The sequence below is a fragment of the Panthera onca genome, chromosome F1, assembly GCF_046562875.1.
Source record: "Panthera onca isolate mPanOnc1 chromosome F1, mPanOnc1 haplotype 2, whole genome shotgun sequence".
Classification (NCBI taxonomy): domain Eukaryota; kingdom Metazoa; phylum Chordata; class Mammalia; order Carnivora; family Felidae; genus Panthera; species Panthera onca.
In genome coordinates this window covers 10,929,306-10,947,251 of record NC_138355.1, presented here as the reverse complement: position 1 = coordinate 10,947,251, position 17,946 = coordinate 10,929,306, and the positions used below count along the sequence as shown (strand labels likewise).

Below are 17,946 nucleotides of genomic sequence, written 5' to 3'. Positions count from 1 at the left end.
GTAGTCTATCGAAGAGCAAAACAAGTAAAAATAATGCACTAAAAGTTAGAAGAGCTGGGTTTAGTCATAACCTGGACACTAACCAACTGTCTGATTTTCAACAATCATGTAATCTCTCCCATTGCTCACTTTCCTTATCTGGTAAACAGAGGAAGTTGAACTACATCAATTCCAAGATTCCCTTGAGCTTAAAATACCCTGATTCTATTGTTTAAGGAAATTCCTGTTCATAGGGAGATAAATTAAAATGTTCTTTGGAAATTTTGGAACCCAGTCTGCTAATTAGGTATTACTCAATATATAGTCAGAGCTTTGTGTACTCAGAAAACTGAGGCATTAATGCGCCACAGACTTCTAAATTTCAAGCAAGGACATCAAGAAAGCAAAGCATATGTATAAGGAGTCTGCAGAGTAGTATGTGGGAGTCATGGCTTGCACAGGGGGCGAGTTTCCTGATGCTTGGTGGTGATAATTCTCAAAATGAACAGGGATCCAAGTCTGTAAGCTGTGCTAATTGAGGTTATCTTTTATTTTTTTTTTTAATTTATTATTTATTTTGAAAAAGACAGAGATGGTGTGAGCAGGGGAGGGGCAGAGAAAGAGGAAGAGAGAGAATCCCACACAAGGCCTCATGCTGTGAGCACAGAGCCCCAAACGGGGCTCAAACTCAGGAACTGTGAGATCATGACCTGAACCTAAACCAACAGTGAGATGCTTAACCCACTGAGCCACCCAGGTGCACTGAGGTTATCCTTTAAAGAGCCCCGCGCTGAAGTCTAGAACACATAAGAGAACAAATACTAAGATCACATGTTTTCAAAAAAAGAGGTGATGTCCTTCTTTCACAATTTCTTGATCCCCATTGCCCTTTGCTGAGCCAATGACTGTCTTGGCTTATTCCTTGTGAGGAAATGATGCTGACCACTCATCAGAAGGAGGTAGGGGTGTTCTGGGGATGAGGGCAAGAGCACAGTGGTCCTGGGACAGAGAATAGAACTATCATGGACTCTGTCCCAGCATGGCATGTCTTGAGTTTGGTGAAAATATAGTGGCCTCTATCCTACTTCAACTCAGACCCTCCTCAGGAAACCCTATAAGAAAGCAAAATGGCACAGCTATAGTGAGCTCTGATTCCTAAATTGGATTCTTCTGAAAAGAAAAACTGTCACTTCCATCTTAATCAACTCCTTTGAACAGCACTTTGGTCTCACACAAAATAATTCAAAATGTAAGAATTGACCAGGTTTCATATATTTTGTAATATTAGATATTTTAATCATTTCTGAAGGGGAAAAAACACAAACGTGTTTGGTGAAGTTCTGGAACTCAAACCACTTCAGTGTTTACGGAATATGGTATTTGACCTTCATTATAACCTCAGTGGTCATTATATTATAAGATGCCCAGCTATAGCTTTGAAATCTTATTAATTATAGGTTTTCTAGCTTTCTTACAAAACCAAAACATCTAGCAGTATGACTGACAGGCAAGTGATACTTTTCACCATGCAAAATTTATTAAATTGTCACAGTTACAGAGCTTCTATTAGTAGAAAATGCAATTCCTCAATAACTGAAAACGTTTTCCTCAGGAGAATACTCTTGTTGATTAGTGACTCAGCCAAGCACATTGCTAAATGTACTGTATGTACCAGCTGATGACTCAAAATATACTATGAAAGCAGCTTTGCTAGGCATAGTTGAATGTGTGAAATATGCAGAGACATTTGATGAGCTTGAAAAAATAGAAGCTCTTGCAGGGAGGTAAAAAAAAGCCAAACCAGGACAAGGTATTTACAAAAACAAAACAAAACAAACAAAAAAATTGCAAACTTCCTGAGCATTGTTGTAGTGACCATGAAGAATTTTTTTTTAAAGCTAATATCCATCTCTATTGGCATTTTAAGAGCTAAACTCCTACTTTGGAAGTTCCAGTGTATAAAAACAATTCTCTGCCATCCAAGATAACTTGGAGGCTCTGCATGCACTTGTTAATATTTCATTCAACAAATATTTCTTGCACAGCTTTACAGACTAGGCATTATGTGTCATAGAGATCAGGTTGTATTTTAACCTTCTAGAATTCTAAATTTAATCATACAAATAAGACATATTAATACATAACTATAATACAACATGGATCATGAGTCAACAGATTAATAATCGTAACAATAACAATACAGATTAAGCACTGTAGACATTTAGAGCTTAGTATCATGTCCCTTTCTGATCATTCTGGCTCCAAATAACCACCACACAGACCACGTAAGGATTCCATTACTATCAATAAAAACCAAACCCAACTGGAAGACTCTGGTAGCACACAATGGGTTTCTTTCATAATGCACACTGGACAAAGCTCTTCATTTGCCACATTTCTCAAGTCATAATCTTTTATTGTATCCTTCTTCCTGTGTCATACAAGTCACAGATTTTCTTCTGAGGATAGCCCGGCTTCATCCTCCAGGAGTGGTAAAGCCCAACTACCTGTGGGCCTGAGGCTCAGGTTCTGAACATACTTGCCAATGAAAAGAGAATGCAAGCAAAATACTGCATTATAGGAATTATTCAGTATGAATCATGTAGCTGATAATCTAGAGTTTTTCTCATTACCTTTACAAATTCCTGGTTGCTCTGTACTCTCACTGTAGTAATCCCCTCCCTCCACAGCACACAATCATAAAACTTTAGAATGGGAAGGAATCTCGGGAGATCAAAATTTTGCAGATAAGGAAATTGAGGCCCCAGAAAAGAGAATGGTTTGCCTCAATTCATCATGCAACCGGTCGTCTCAGAAACCTGAGCTCAAGTCAGTTCTCTTTGCTCCCAGCCCCTTTTTGCAACCCCTGGACCACAGCAATCTGGTTGACACAGTCTCTCCCTCCCTTGCTTTTCTCTCTGCATTGAGCCAGCTCATCTCATCAAGAGTGAGGCATTTGGATCCACTGACTCACCAGCTGAAATAGGAGCTTGCTAAAGGAAAGAAAATCCTATCTTTGTATGTGGCCTTATCTAAATCACAGTGAAAAAAAAAAGGAAGAGAGAAACTAAAATAAATGAAAAAGAACAAAAGAACAAGGAATTAACCCTTTATGACCCATAATATATCATTTATAGTAGAAAATCCTACCTTCAGATTTGAAATATTTTCTATGAATGCTTACTTTACCTCCAGATCGTTCATGCTTGCCTTAGTGGTTCTACTAGATTATAAACTCTCAAGAGCAGGACATGTTTTGTATCACTGTGAATGCATTCTTCTCTCTCTCCCCCAAACATTTTATATAAAATACATTGCACACGACAGCGATTTCGAAGAAGAAGAATAGAGTCGTAGTAATAGTCCCCTCATAGTCCAGGAACTGTTCAGATTATCCATGTATGACCCCATTTAATATCACAATAAGGTTATGACAAAAGTTCCAGTCATCCCTGATATATATACAGATGAGAAAACCCAGATATAGAGAGATGAAGTCACTTACTTAAAGCCATAAGGCTAGTGAGTGATAGAGTCAGGTTTCAAATCAAGGTAGACTTTCCCCACATACATATTTTGTAAGCACTCCCTGAGTGACTCTACTAGCCAATTCATTCGCTTAGCAAACATGTATTAAGCACTTACTATTTGTCAAACCCTGCTGTAAATGAGAAATATAAGACTCACCAGATAATGAGTAAACAGATATTTAAGCAAAAAATAATAATAATAATAATTAAATAGGGTTTGTGCTATAAACAAAACATGAAGAAAACAACCTAAGAATGGGGAAGAAATCCTAACACCATCTGAGGCTGGGGACAGTGATCAGGGGCAGCTTTAGGGAGGAAATGTTGGAAATAAGTTCTAGAAGGTATAAGTTTTGGTCTTCTGAAAAAGACTTTCAGTAGGGTCAGTATCTAGAATTTTTTCAACATCTAACAAAATGCCAAGCATGAAGTAATTTCTTAAGATTTTTTTTTGTTGTTAATAAGAGCAACATGGAAGTTTTAAATTTAACAAAACATCCCCCTTACCCACTTAAAATATCTTGGTCACCGTCTTGGTCAGCTTAGGCTACCATAACAAAATACTATAGGCTGGAATGTTTAAACAACAGAAATTTATTTTGTCAGTTTTAGAGGTTGGAAGTCCAAGATAAAAGTACCAGCATGGTCAATGTCTAGTGAGAGCTCTCTTGCTGGCCAGCACATGGCCATTTTTTCCCTCTATCCTCACATGGCAAAGAGAGAGAAAGAGAGAGAGAGAGAGAGAGCATGAGAGCTAGCTCTCTGGTGTCTCTCCTTATAAGAACAGTAATCCCATCATTGGGGCCCAACTCTCAAAACTTCATTTTAACCTAATTATCTCCCAAAAACCCCATTTCCAAATACCATCACATTGGGGGTCAAGGCTTCACCATAAGAATTCTGGGGAGACATGATTCAATTCATACCAGCTGCCTGAGAAATAGAAGGTAAGAGTCAATTGTGCCCTGAGATTTTTCAGCCTTTCTCTACTAAGATTCCATAACCCAACGACTTCTGGAGTGGAAGGAATCAGGCGAACATTCAACAAAGATTTATTTTTGTTTGGATACATGTTTTCCCAGTCTTGTGCCACTTGATAGTTAAACTTCTGAGCTAGGATATAGCATCCCAAAGTTGAAGTTGTGGAAGTTGTTCAATAAATATTTGAACTCCCACTGTAGGTTACACACTTGAGATACTATGATAAAAAAGAAAAAGTTCTGCCCTCGAGTGGATGGTAGAGAAAAATGAATAATTAATTATAAAACATGCTGGGGCAGGGAACACATAGGCAGGGGCACTTGGTTTTAAAGTATATGAAGACATTTTGAAATATTCTTGGAGGTAAAGGTATGCTAAGATTTGAAGAATGGATTGGAATACTCAAAGGAGAGAAATAAAATACTATGTTCCTTTTTCTTTTTATGGAACCTGGCAAAATAATCATAGAATTATGAAAACATTTGTGTCTAGAACATTTCTTTGGTCTATAAATGTCCAGCTGGTAAGTTATCTAATTCTCCTCCCTAACTGACTGGTGTGGGTAAGTGTATTTCCATAAAAAAATACAATATATATCAGCAAATTCATCCTGTGGGTGGCCAAATATGTGATACCTGATTAACTAACATGACCACTTTGAATTTTGTATTTTTTAATACACAAATTGTGTCTTATATAACTTATATATAAATTATACCTTAAGTTATAGTGTTATTGTAGAATCTTATTTTTCTAGTGCCCTGAAGGTCCTTGATAATAAATTATCAAGAATGTGCCATAATATTCCTAATGTGATACCATTTTCTGATATGTGATTCTGGACAAATCACACTTAAATCATTAAAGTAAAGTAAATCATTTAATTGAAAATCACTTAATATGTAGGAGTTAGTTTCTTTTCTGATATAAGAGAGTTGGATTATATATTTCTAGGGTTCCAACTTGAAATTCTTTGATGATTTTATATGACTCAAAATGACATTTAATTATTTGTGAAATAGGACATCCAATATATTAAAAATATTCTGTATTTGGGGGGCAACTGGGTGGCTCAGTTGGCTAAGGGTCCAACTCTTGATTTCCACTCAGGTCATGATCTTGTAGTTCATGAGTTCAAGCCCTGCATAAGGCTTTGCACTCTCAGCATGGAGCCTACTGGGGATTCTCTGTCTCTTTCTCTCTCTCTTTGTTCCTCCCCCACTCATTCTCTCCTCTCTCTCTCTCTCTCTCTCTCTCTTTCCTAAAATAAATAAGCTTAATAAAATAAAAATATTCTATATTTTGTAAACTATTATACATGGTTTAGGTTGCTTGTTTAAAATAATTAGATTACAACTACGCATTAGTTTAGATAATGCTGTAACAAATAAATTGTCACAGACTTTGAGTCTGGAGTTCTCTCTTGGCCAGCAAGAGAGTGAACACAAAATTGAATACGAGAGAGGCTAATGTCCAGGAGGATACAAGAACCCTGAGTAAGGATCTTTGCTTGGTATTTATTAGGATCAGAAGGCTGAAAAATGTGATGGACAATAAAACAGTGATCATTAACTCATGTGTGTAAGAGAAAGGGGGTTTTAAAGGTATGAGGTGTTAGGTGTTAGGATCAATACAAATCAAAGTCCTGGCACCGAGCACATGGCCATTTACTACAGGCACCAGGTCCTGTATCTGTTTATCTTAACTTTTCTAGGTGCTAAGACAAATAGAACATGCTACCTCAGGGTTAACAAGGCATTTTTGTTGTTAACTAGCTCTCAGCGTTTTCACCTTGCTGCAGCAACTTTCCACCTCTATCTGTTCTTGGACAGTTTCCTCCTGTGCAAGGGGCTTTCCACTCTGCTCTATCCTTTGTTCTACTCTGGAGGCACTTTTACCCTGTGGCAGCTTTCCACTCTAAGCCTTGTTAACCCATTGGTGCAAGGTCAGAGAATTCTTAAACTTATTCCTTACAATAAATCCCAAAATGTATAATGACTCAAGCAAAATGGAAATGTATTTCTCTTACTCATGTCAAATCTGATATCAATTTTCTTAGTTCACTGGCTTAAAGTCAGTAATCTGATCACACCTAACTGCTAGGGAGTCTGGGAAATATAGTCCAGCTGTGTACCCAGTAAGAGACAATAAGAGTTGGTAAACAACTAGCTAGTCTTTATCATAAAAGTGGATGTGTGTGTGTGTATGCATATGATAATAAAATTTTATTAGATTTTAATTTTTAAGATCATCAGAATTCTAATAGACCATGGGTAAAGTATATGATTAAATAATTCATAGGAGGAGATATAATAGCAGATATACGTGGGAGAAAAAAATTCAGCAGCATCAGTTGTCATATAAACTAAATAAAAACATAGTGTCATTTTAGACATTAAAATAGCAAATATTTTAAATTGTGATAAAATCCATTTGCTGGCCCAAGTTTGATGAAACTGGTATAATCATATATAGTTGATGGCTTTGGAATTTGGTATGATCATTTTAGAAAACTACCTAACAACATGGAAATTTATCCTCAATAACAATATCCAAAAGAAGAAAAAAAATACGTAAGTTGCTGGATAAAGTGAAAGACTAGAATTAGCAGGAACATTTATTGATAGGAAATGTTAAAAAATGATGATGTAGCAGCCAAAATGATAATTATGAAGGTGTGGACCTGTGCTTTTCCACAAATGCAAAAAAAAATGGTGTGTGTGTGTGTGTGTGTGTGTGTGTGTATAATTTGAATTATATTGAACATATAAAATTTGTATTTTACAAAAGGGTACAAATTTCCAGTGATAAGATGAATAAGTTCTGGGGATATAAAGTCTACATGGTGACTATAGTTAACAGTATTGTATTGTAGAGTTGAAAGTTATGAAGACAGCAAATCTTAAAAAGTTCTGACGACAAGGAAAAAAGGTAACTGTGAGGTGGTCATGTGTTAACTAAGCTCATTTTGCAATATATACTTATATCACATAATCATGTTGCATACCTTAAACTCACACAATGTTGTATGTCAATTATATTTCAATAACCCTGGGAAAAAAAACAGAAAGCAACTTGCCTTGTAATCCCCACATATAATAACACGGTTGGTCTTTCCCTGCATTCAAGACAGCATGCTGTGATTTCTTGGTAAAAATACATTTTAAAGCACAGTGATTTTTTTTATTTTGGAAACATTTATACTATATTTTTTAAATGTGTATATCAAAGATAAAAGTTAGTAATAGTGATTTTTTGTTGTTGAGAAATGGTAAACTAAATACCCCCTAAAAATAATTCAACGCATTTCAATACGAATGGAAAAGTGTTTTCCTTAACTCTGAAAATAAAAAGTTTATTTTTAAAAAAGAGGGAGAAAACAGTTAGCAGTGATTATCTATAGGGAGGTGAAGTAGGGATTCTGAGGGAAAAGAAGACATTTTTGACAAAATTATAGCCTTTTGTGTTGTTAAATCTTTTACCGTGTACGCATATGATTTTAACAATTAAAAAATAGTATGTATGCTATGATAGTAAGTATGTGTAAATTATAGATGCTTATGGATATGTGCTAGAAGGGAAGATGGAGACAGGAAAACAGTTGATTTGTTATAATGGTAGAGATTATGTGCAATTTTCCTCTTCCTCTCAATGTGAAGACAAAAGAACATCTGTCTAAAATACCTTGGGAAGTAAATAAAATATAAATAATACATTAATGCATGAATGAGTGGGAAAGTACTGAATCAAGAAAAGGACTCATAAAATATTTATAAGAATTCACATTCGTGTGTGTAAATACAATTATTGCAAAACAGCCTGACAGGAGGAAGTGGCCCTAAAGCAAGCCTGGCCTCTTAGCAAGTCAATCATAGACGGCATCCCGGAAGAAGCAGAATATGATTTGGTATTAGAAGGATGAGAAGGATATGATTGAGTGAGAGGCACTTTTTAAACTTTGACCAGCTGTCCGTACAGCTGTCTGTATCCCTGAAAAAACAAATAACCTTCCCATATCCTCCTTGTTAGGAGACGACAAGGTACTCCGGTTGTGGCATCCCAACATCAGCACCAAGCCGGTGGGGAAACTTGTGGGGCACATGTTCAGTGTCATCGAGATCGTAACCAATGAGAAAGATCAACACATCATCAGCCTTTCTTCTGCAAAGGTAACAGAAAACAAAATAAATGAAATAGACCTTTTTTTCCCCTTAAAATCAGCCACTGGAAAATCTAGAACACATGCAATTTTTGACTGAAATAGCTGCTTGTCACTGAGAAAAATACTGTCGATGTGGAGAAGGAAATGATGAGCCACTGTTCTGTTTCTGCTGATGAGAGCATGTAAAAGAATATGATTAAATATAAGCGTTAAAGGAAGGTCGTGCTGGAAAGAGAGCAGGCATGGCTCTCCTGTTGCAGACAGGACATCATCAGCAAAGACAGAAAGCATGATGGTTCTGTTGCTGTTATTACACAATGTCTTAAATGTTCTAATCAATGTGCTAAAATAAGAAAAAAGGAGTTACGAATATTAGATATATAATGACTGAGTCATTATATGTGCAAATAATAATGATTACCTCCTCAAAAAATACAACAAAATCAGGTCTTAATTTTTTTATTTTTTTAATTATTTTATGTTTATTTTATTTTATTTTATTTTATTTTATTTTATTTTATTTTTATTTTTTAATTATAATATTTGGAATTTATTTGCCTGCTGATTAAACACATAGACCAAATATATATGTATGCTGTCTGTGTAAGACAGTTGAGGGAAATGAGAATACTAACTGGATATTTATTTATTTTTAAATATATGAAATTTATTGTCAAATTGGTTTCCATACAACACCCAGTGCTCATCCCAACAGATGCCCTCCTCTATACCCATCACCCACCCTCCCCTCCCTCCCACCCCCCATTAGCCCTCAGTTTATTCTCAGTTTTTAAGAGTCTCTTATGCTTTGGCTCTCTCCCACTCTAACCTCTTTTTTTTTCCTTCCCCTCCCCCATGGGTTCCTGTTAAGTTTCTCAGGATCCACATAAGAGTGAACACATATGGTATCTGTCTTTCTCTGTATGGCTTATTTCACTTAGCATCACACTCTCTAGTTCCATCCACGTTGCTACAAAGGGCCATATTTCATTCTTTCTCATTGCCATGTAGTACTCCATTGTGTATATAAACCACAATTTCTTTATCCATTCATCAGTTGGTGGACATTTAGGCACTTTCCATAATTTGGCTATTGTTGAGAGTGCTGCTATAAACATTGGGGTACAAGTGCCCCTATGCATCAGTACTCCTGTATCTCTTGGGTAAATTCCTAGCAGTGCTATTGCTGGGTCATAGGGTAGGTCTATTTTCAATTTTTTGAGGAACCTCCGACTGTTTTCCAGAGTGGCTGCACCAATTTGCATTCCCACCACCAGTGCAAGAGGGTTCCTGTTTCTCCACATCCTCGCCAGCATCTATAGTCTCCTGATTTGTTCATTTTGGCCACTCTGACTGGTGTGAGGTGATATCTGAGTGTGGTTTTGATTTGTATTTCGCTGATGAGGAGTGATGTTGAGCATCTTTTCATGTGCCTGTTGGACATCTGGATGTCTTCTTTAGAGAAGTGTCTATTCATGTTTTCTTCCCATTTCCTCACTGGATTATGTGTCTTTCGGGTGTGGAGTTTGGTGAGCTCTTTATAGATTTTGGATACTAGCCCTTTGTCCGATATGTCATTTGCAAATATCTTTTCCCATTCCGTTGGTTATTTTTTAGTTTTGTTGGTTGTTTCCTTTGCTGTGCAGAAGCTTTGTATCTTGATGAGGTCCCAGTAGTTCATTTTTGCTTTTAATTCCCTTGCCTTTGAGGATGTGTCAAGTAAGAAATTGCTATGGCTGAGGTCAGAGAGATCTTTTCCTGTTTTCTCCTCTAGGGCTTTGATGGTTTCCTGTCTCACATTCAGGTCCTTCATCCATTTTGAGTTTATTTTTGTGAATGGTGTGAGAAAGTGGTCTAGTTTCATTCTTCTGCATGTTGCTGTCCAGTTCTCCCGGCACCATTTGTTAAAGAGACAGTTTTTTTCCATTGAATATTCTTTCCTACTTTGTCAAAGATGAGTTGGCCATACTTTTGTGGGTCCCACTTTGGAGTCTCCATTCTATTCCATTGGTCTATGTGTCTGTTTTTGTGCCAATACCATGCTGTCTTGATGATTACAGCTTTGTAGTAGGGGCTAAAGTCCGGGATTGTGATGCCTCCTGCATTGGTCTTCTTCAAAATTACTTTGGCTATTCGGGGACTTTTGTGGTTCCAAATTTTAGGATTGCTTGTTCTAGCTTCGAGAAGAATGCTGGTGCAGTTTTGATCGGGATTGCATTGAATGTGTAGATAGTTTTGGGTAGTATTGACATTTTGACAATATTTATTTTTCCAACCCATGAGCACGTAATGTTTTTTCATTTATTTATATCTTCTTCAATTTCCTTCATAAGCTTTCTATAGTTTTCAGCATTACAGATCTTTTACATCTTTGCTTAGGTTTATTCCTAGGTATTTATGCTTCTTCGTGCAATCGTGAATGGGATCAGTTTCTTTATTTGTCTTTCTGTTGCTTCATTATTAGTGTATAAGAATGCAACTGATTTCTGTACATCGATTTTGTATCCTGCAACTTTGCTGAATTCATGTATCAGTTCTAGCAGACTTTTGGTAGAGTCTATCGGATTTTCCATGTATAATATCATGTCATCTGCAAAAAGTGAAAGCTTAACTGCAGCTTTGCCAATTTTGATGGCTTTGATTTCCTTTTTTTGTCTGATTGCTGATGCTAGCACTTCCAACACTATGTTAAACAACAGCGGTGAGAGTGGACATCCCTGTCGTGTTCCTGATCTCAGGGGGAAAGCTCTCAGTTTTTCCCCATTGAGGATGATGTTAGCTGTGGGCTTTTCATAAATGGCTTTTATGATGTTTAAGTATGTTCCTTCTATTCCGACTTTCTGGAGGGTTTTTATTAAGAAATTATGTTGAATTTTGTCAAATGCTTTTTCTGCATTGATTGATGGGATCATATGGTTCTTATCTTTTCTTTTATTAATGTGATGTATCACGTTGATTGATTTGTGAATGTTGAACCAGCCCTGCATCCCAGGAATGAATCCCACTTGATCATGGTGAAATATTCTTTTTATATGCTGTTGAATTCGATTTGCTAGTATCTTATTGAGAATTTTTGCATGCATATTCACCAGGGATATTGGCCTGTAGTTCTCTTTTTTACTGGGTCTCTGTCTGGTTTAGGAATCAAAGTAATGCTGGCTTCATAGAATGAGTCTGGAAGTTTTCCTTCCCTTTCTATTTTTTGGAACAGCTTGAGAAGGATAGGTATTCTTTTTGAGAAGCCTGGCTAGAGGTTTATCAATTTTGTTTATTCTTTCAAAAAACCAACTCTTGGTTTCATTGATCTGCTCTACAGTTTTTTTAGATTCTATATTGTTTATTTCTGCTCTGATCTTTATTATTTCTCTTCTTCTGCTGGGTTTACGGTTTCTTTGCTGTTCTGCTTCTATTTCCTTTAGGTGTGCTGTTAGATTTTGTATTGGGATTTTTCTTGTTTCTTGAGATAGGCCTGGATTGTAATGTATTTTCCTCTTAGGACTGCCTTCGCTGCATCCCAAAGCATTTGGATTGTTGTATTTTCATTTTTGTTTGTTTCCATATATTTTTTTAATTTTTTCTCTAATTGCCTGGTTGACCCATTCATTATTTAGTAGGGCGTTCTTTAAACTCCATGCTTTTGGAGGTTTTCCAGACTTTTTCCTGTGGTTGATTTCAAGCTTCATAGCATCGTGGTCTGAAAGTATGCATGGTATGATCTCAATTCTTGTATACTTATGAAGGGCTGTTTTGTGACCCAGTATGTGATCTATCTTGGAGAATGTTCCATGTGCACTGGAGAAGAAAGTATATTCTGTTGCTTTGGGATGCTGAATTCTAAATATATCTGTGAAGTCCATCAGATCCAATGTATCATTCAGGGCCCTTGTTTCTTTATTGACCGTGTGTCTAGATGATCTATACGTTTCTGTAAGTGGGGTGTTAAAGTCTCCTGCAATTATCACATTTTTATCAATAAGGTTGCTTATGTTTGTGAGTAATTGTTTTAATATTTGGGAGCTCCCGTATTTGGCACATAGACATTTATAATTGTTAGCTCTTTCTGATGGATAGACCCTGTAATTACTATATAATGTCCTTCTTCATCTCTTGTTACAGCCTTTAATTTAAAGTCTGGTCTGTCTGATATAAGTATGGCTACTCCAGCTCTCTTTTGACTTCCAGTAGCATGATAAATAGTTCTCCATCCCCTCACTTTCAATCTGAAGGTGTCCTCAGGTCTAAAATGAGTCTCTTGTAGACAGCAAATAGATGGGTCTTGTTTTTTATCCATTCTGATACCCTATGTCTTTTGACTGGTGCATTTAGTCCATTTACATTCAGTGTTATTATAGAAAGATATGAGTTTAGAGTCATTGTGATGTCTGTAGGTTTCATGCTTGTAGCAATGTCTCTGGTACTTTGTCTCACAGGATCCCCCTTAGGATCTTGTAGGGCTGGTTTAATGGTGATGAATTCCTTCAGTTTTTGTTTGTTTGGGAAGACCTTTATCTCTCCTTCTATTCTAAATGACAGACTTGCTGGATAAAGAATTCTCGGCTGCATATTTTTTCTGTTCATCACATTGAAGATTTCCTCCATTCCTTCCTGGCCTGCCAAGTTTCAGTAGAGATCCGTCACAAGTCTTATCAGTCTCCTTTTATATGTTAGAGCATGTTTATCCCTAGCTGCTTTCAGAATTTTCTCTTTATCCTTGTATTTTGCCAGTTTCACTATGATATGTCGTGCAGAAGATCGACTCAAGTTACGTCTGAAGGGAGTTCTCTGTGCCTCTTGGATTTCAATGACTTTTTCCTTCCCCAGATCAGGGAAGTTCTCAGCTATTATTTCTTCAAGTACATCTTCAGCACCTTTCCCTCTCTCTTCCTCCTCTGGGATACCAATTATGCATATATTATTTCTCTTTAGTGCATCACTTAGTTCTCTAATTTTCCCCTCATACTCCTGGATTTTTGTATCTCTCTTTTTCTCAGCTTCCTCTTTTTCCATAATTTTATCTTCTAGTTCACCTATTCTCTCCTCTGCCTCTTCAATCCAAGCTGTGGCTGTCTCCATTTTATTTTGCAGCTCATTTATAGCATTTTTTAGCTCCTCCTGGCTATTCCTTAGTCCCTTGATCTCTGTAGCAATAGATTCTCTGCTGTCCTCTATACTGTTTTCAAGCCCAGCGATTAATTTTATGACTATTATTCTAAATTCACTTTCTGTTATATTGTTTAAATCCTTTTTTGATCAGTTTGTTAGCTGTCGTTATTTCCTGGAGATTCTTTTGAGGGGAATTCTTCCCTTTAGTCATTTTGGATAGTCCCTGGAGTGGTGTGGAACTGCAGGGCACTTCCCCTGTGCTGTCTTGAATAACTTGCATTGGTGGTCTGGGCTGCAGTCAGACCTGATGTCTGCCCCCAGCCCACCACTGGGGCCACAGTCAGACTGGTGTGTACCTTCTCTTCCCCTCTCCTAGGGGCAGGATTCAGTGTGGGGTGGCGTGGCCCATCTGGGCTACTTGCACACTGCCAGGCTTGTGGTGCTGGGGATCTTGTGTATTAGCTGGGGTGGATCGGCAAGGTGCACAGGGGCGGGAGGGGCAGGCTCAGCTCGTTTTTCCTTTGGTGATCCACTTCAGGAGGGGCCCTGGGGCACTGGGAGTGAGTCAGACCCACCGCTGGAGAGATGGATCCACAGAAGCTCAGCGATGGGTGTTTTCTCGGTGCAAGCAAGTTCCCTGACAGGAACTGGTTCCCTTGGGGATTTTGGCTGGGGGATGGGCAAGGGAGATGGCACTGGCGAGCGCCTTTGTTCCCCACCAAGCTGAGCTCTGTTGTCTGGGTTCAACAACTCTCCCTCCTGTTGTCCTCCAGCCCTCCTGCTCTCCGAGCAGAGCTGTTAGCTTATAACCTTCCAGATGTTAAGTCCCACTTGCTGTCCAAACATACTCTGTCCAGCCCCTCCACTTTTGCAAGCCAGGCTCAGGGGCTCTGCTTCACTGGCGGGCTGCCCCTCTGCCCCGGCTCCCTCCCGCCAGTCTGTGTAGCATGCACCGCCTCTCCACCCTTCCTACCCTCTTCTGTGAGCCTCTGGTCTACACTTGGCTCCAGAGAATCCATTCTGCTCATCTTCTGGTGGTTTTCTGGGTTATTTAGGCAGGTGTGGGTGGAATCTAAGTGATCAGCAGGACACGGTGAGCCCAGCGTCCTCCTACACTGCCATCTTCCTCCTCTCAGGTCTTAAATTTTTTAAATTGAAGATAGTTGACACACAAAATCAGTTTAAAATTTTAAGAGCAGATTGTTCAGTAAGGTGGTTTGTGACAATAGCAATTTCTAAAAAATAAATAAATTTCTATGTAAGAGCAATAACCACAATGGTCAAAGAGATAGCATTCACGAGAGCAAAAATTGTGAAATACCTAGAAATAATCTTAACAAGCGATATTCACCATTAATATTAAGATAATTAGGTTTTCTGAAGTACTTTTATTGAAGAACATGAACAAAGGTATATGCTATGTTTTCTGCATGGGAATAGGGTACTATAAAAGATATTCTCCATCAAATTGAACAATTTTTAATGCTATTATTTTTTAATGCATTCATGATTATTTTAAGCATCAGTTTGCGGTTTAGTGTTAATGTCAAAATACTGATATACAAGAGTATCTTAGAAACTTTGGAAAATATCATTATAAGCCAGCATTTCTTCCTCTGTCAGATATTAACACATACTCTTTTTTTATTTTTTAATGTTTATTTATTTTTGAGAGAGAGACAGACAGAGCATGAATGCGGGAGGGGCAGACACAGAGGGAGACACAGAATCCTCAACAGGCTCCAGGCTCTGAGCTGTCAGCCTAGAGCCCAATGTAGGACTCAAACTCATGAGCAGTGAGATCATGACCTGAGCTGAAGTCAGATCCTTAACCAACTGAACCACCCAGGCACCCCAACACATATTCTAAAAGTTGCAATAAATAAAACAAAGCAGTATTAAATGCAGAACGAGTTAGACACATCCATGAAACAAAAAAGGCGAGAATGAATTCATGTGTGTGTGGGAATTTTGTATATTATAAAAATAGCAACCCAAGTCTTTGAGGATGATGGTAGTTCATTAAATGTTGGGAAAACTGATTAACCATATAAGGAAAAAATATATATAATTAGATGATCCCTTCATAATGAACAGCAAAATATCCCATACACATTAAAGATCTTACATGTAAAATATAAAAACATAGAAGTTCTGTGATTTTCCAGAAGAAAATACAGGTGAATATTCCTATAACCTTAGAGTAATTCCTAAGCATAGGACCTGTGACTACAGAAAAATAAATATGGTGGTTTCCTGTCTCACGTTCAGGTCCTTTATCTATTTTGAGTTTATTTTTGTGAATGTTGTAAGAAGGTGGTCTAGTTTCATTCTTCTGCATGTTGCTGTCCAGCTCTTCCAGCACCATTTGTTAAAGGGACTGTCTTTTTTCCATTGGATATTCTTTCCTACTTTGTCAAGGATTAGTTGGCCATACTTTTGTAGGTCTAACTCTGGAGTCTCCATTCTATTCCATTGGTCTATGTGTCTGTTTTTGTGCCAATACCATGCTGTGTTGATGATTACAGCTTTGTAGCAGAGGCTAAAGTCTGGGATTGTGATGCCTCCCGCTTTGATCTTCTTCTCCAAAATTACTTTGGCTATTCGGGGCCTTTTGTGGTTCCATATGAATTTTAGGATTGCTTGTTCTAGCTTCGAGAAGAATGCTGGTGCAGTTTTGATTGGGATTGCATTGAATGTGTAGATAGCTTTAGGTAGTATTGACATTTTAACAATATTTATTCTTCCAATCCATGGGCACGGAGTATTTTTCCATTTCTTTATATCTTCTTCAATTTCCTTCATAAGCTTTCTATAGTTTTCAGCATACAGATCTTTTACATCTTTGCTTAGGTTTATTCCTAGGTATTTTATGCTTCTTGGTGCAATTGTGAATGGGATCAGTTTCTTTATTTGTCTTTCTGTTGTTTCATTATTGGTTTATAAGAATGCAATTGATTTCTGTACATTGATTTTGTATCCTGCAAGATTGCTGAATTCATGTATCAGTTCTAGCAGACTTTTGGTGGAGTCTATCGGATTTTCCATGTATAATATCATGTCATCTGCAAAAAGTGAAAGCTTGACTTCATCTTTGCCAATTTTGATGGCTTTGATTTCCTTTAGTTGTCTGTTTGCTGATGCTAGCACTTCCAACACTATGTTAAACAACAGCAGTGAGAGTGGACATCCCTGTTGTGTTCTTGATCTCAGGGGGAAACCACCAAAACCCTAGAAGAGAAAGCAGGAGAAAACATCTCTGACCTCAGCTGCAGCAACTTCTTACTTGACACATCTCCAAAGGCAAGGGAATTAAAAGCAAAAATGAACAATTGGGACCTCATCAAGATACAAAGCTTCTGCACTGCAAAAGAAACAATCAACAAAACTAAAAGGCAACCAAAGGAATGGGAAAAGATATTTGCGAATGACGTATCAGACAAAGGGCTAGTATCCAAAATCTATAAAGAACTCCCCCAAACTCCACACCCGAAAGACAAGTAATCCAGTGAAGAAATGGGCAAAAAACATGAATAGACACTTCTCCAAAGAAGACATCCAGGTGGCCAAAAGGCACATGAAAAGATGCTCAACATCACTCCTCATCAGCGAAATACAAATCAAAACCACACTGAGATACCACCTCACGCTGGTCAGAGTGGCTAAAATGAACAAATCAGGAGCCTATAGATGTTGGAGAGGATGTAGAGAAACGGAAACCCTCTTGCAGTGTTGGTGGGAATGCAAACTGGTACAGCCACTCTGGAAAACAGTCGGAGGTTCCTCAAAAAATTAAAAATAGTTCTACCCTATGACCCAGCAATAGCACTGCTAAGAATTTACCCAAGGGATAAAGGAGTGCTGATGCATAGGGGCACTTGTACCCCAATGTTTGTAGCAGCACTTTCAACAATAGCCAAATTATGGAAAGTGACTAAATGTCCACCAACTGATGAATGGATAAAGAAATTGTGGTTTATATACACAATGGAATACTGCTTGGCAATGAGAAAGAATGCAATATGACCTTTGGTAGCAACATGGATGCAACTTGAGAGTGTTATGCTAAGTGAAATAAGTCATACAGAGAAAGACAGATACCGTATGCTTTCACTCTTATGTGGATCCTGAGAAACTTTACAGAAGACCATGAGGGAGTGGAAGGAGGAAAAAAAAAGAGAGAGGGAGAGA

General features: G+C 37.7%; 1 protein-coding gene across 2 annotated transcripts in view; it reads left to right on the top strand.

The window, feature by feature from the left end:
• The window catches only part of WDR64 (WD repeat domain 64), a 140,229-nt gene that overhangs the window by 54,639 nt on the left and 67,644 nt on the right, over nucleotides 1-17,946 (top strand). For both annotated transcript variants that reach the window (XM_078440900.2, XM_078440901.2), the window contains one exon: nucleotides 8,520-8,659. In XM_078440900.2, coding sequence (XP_078297026.2) covers nucleotides 8,520-8,659 — 140 coding nt within the window. The remainder of the gene's footprint in view (nucleotides 1-8,519; nucleotides 8,660-17,946) is intronic.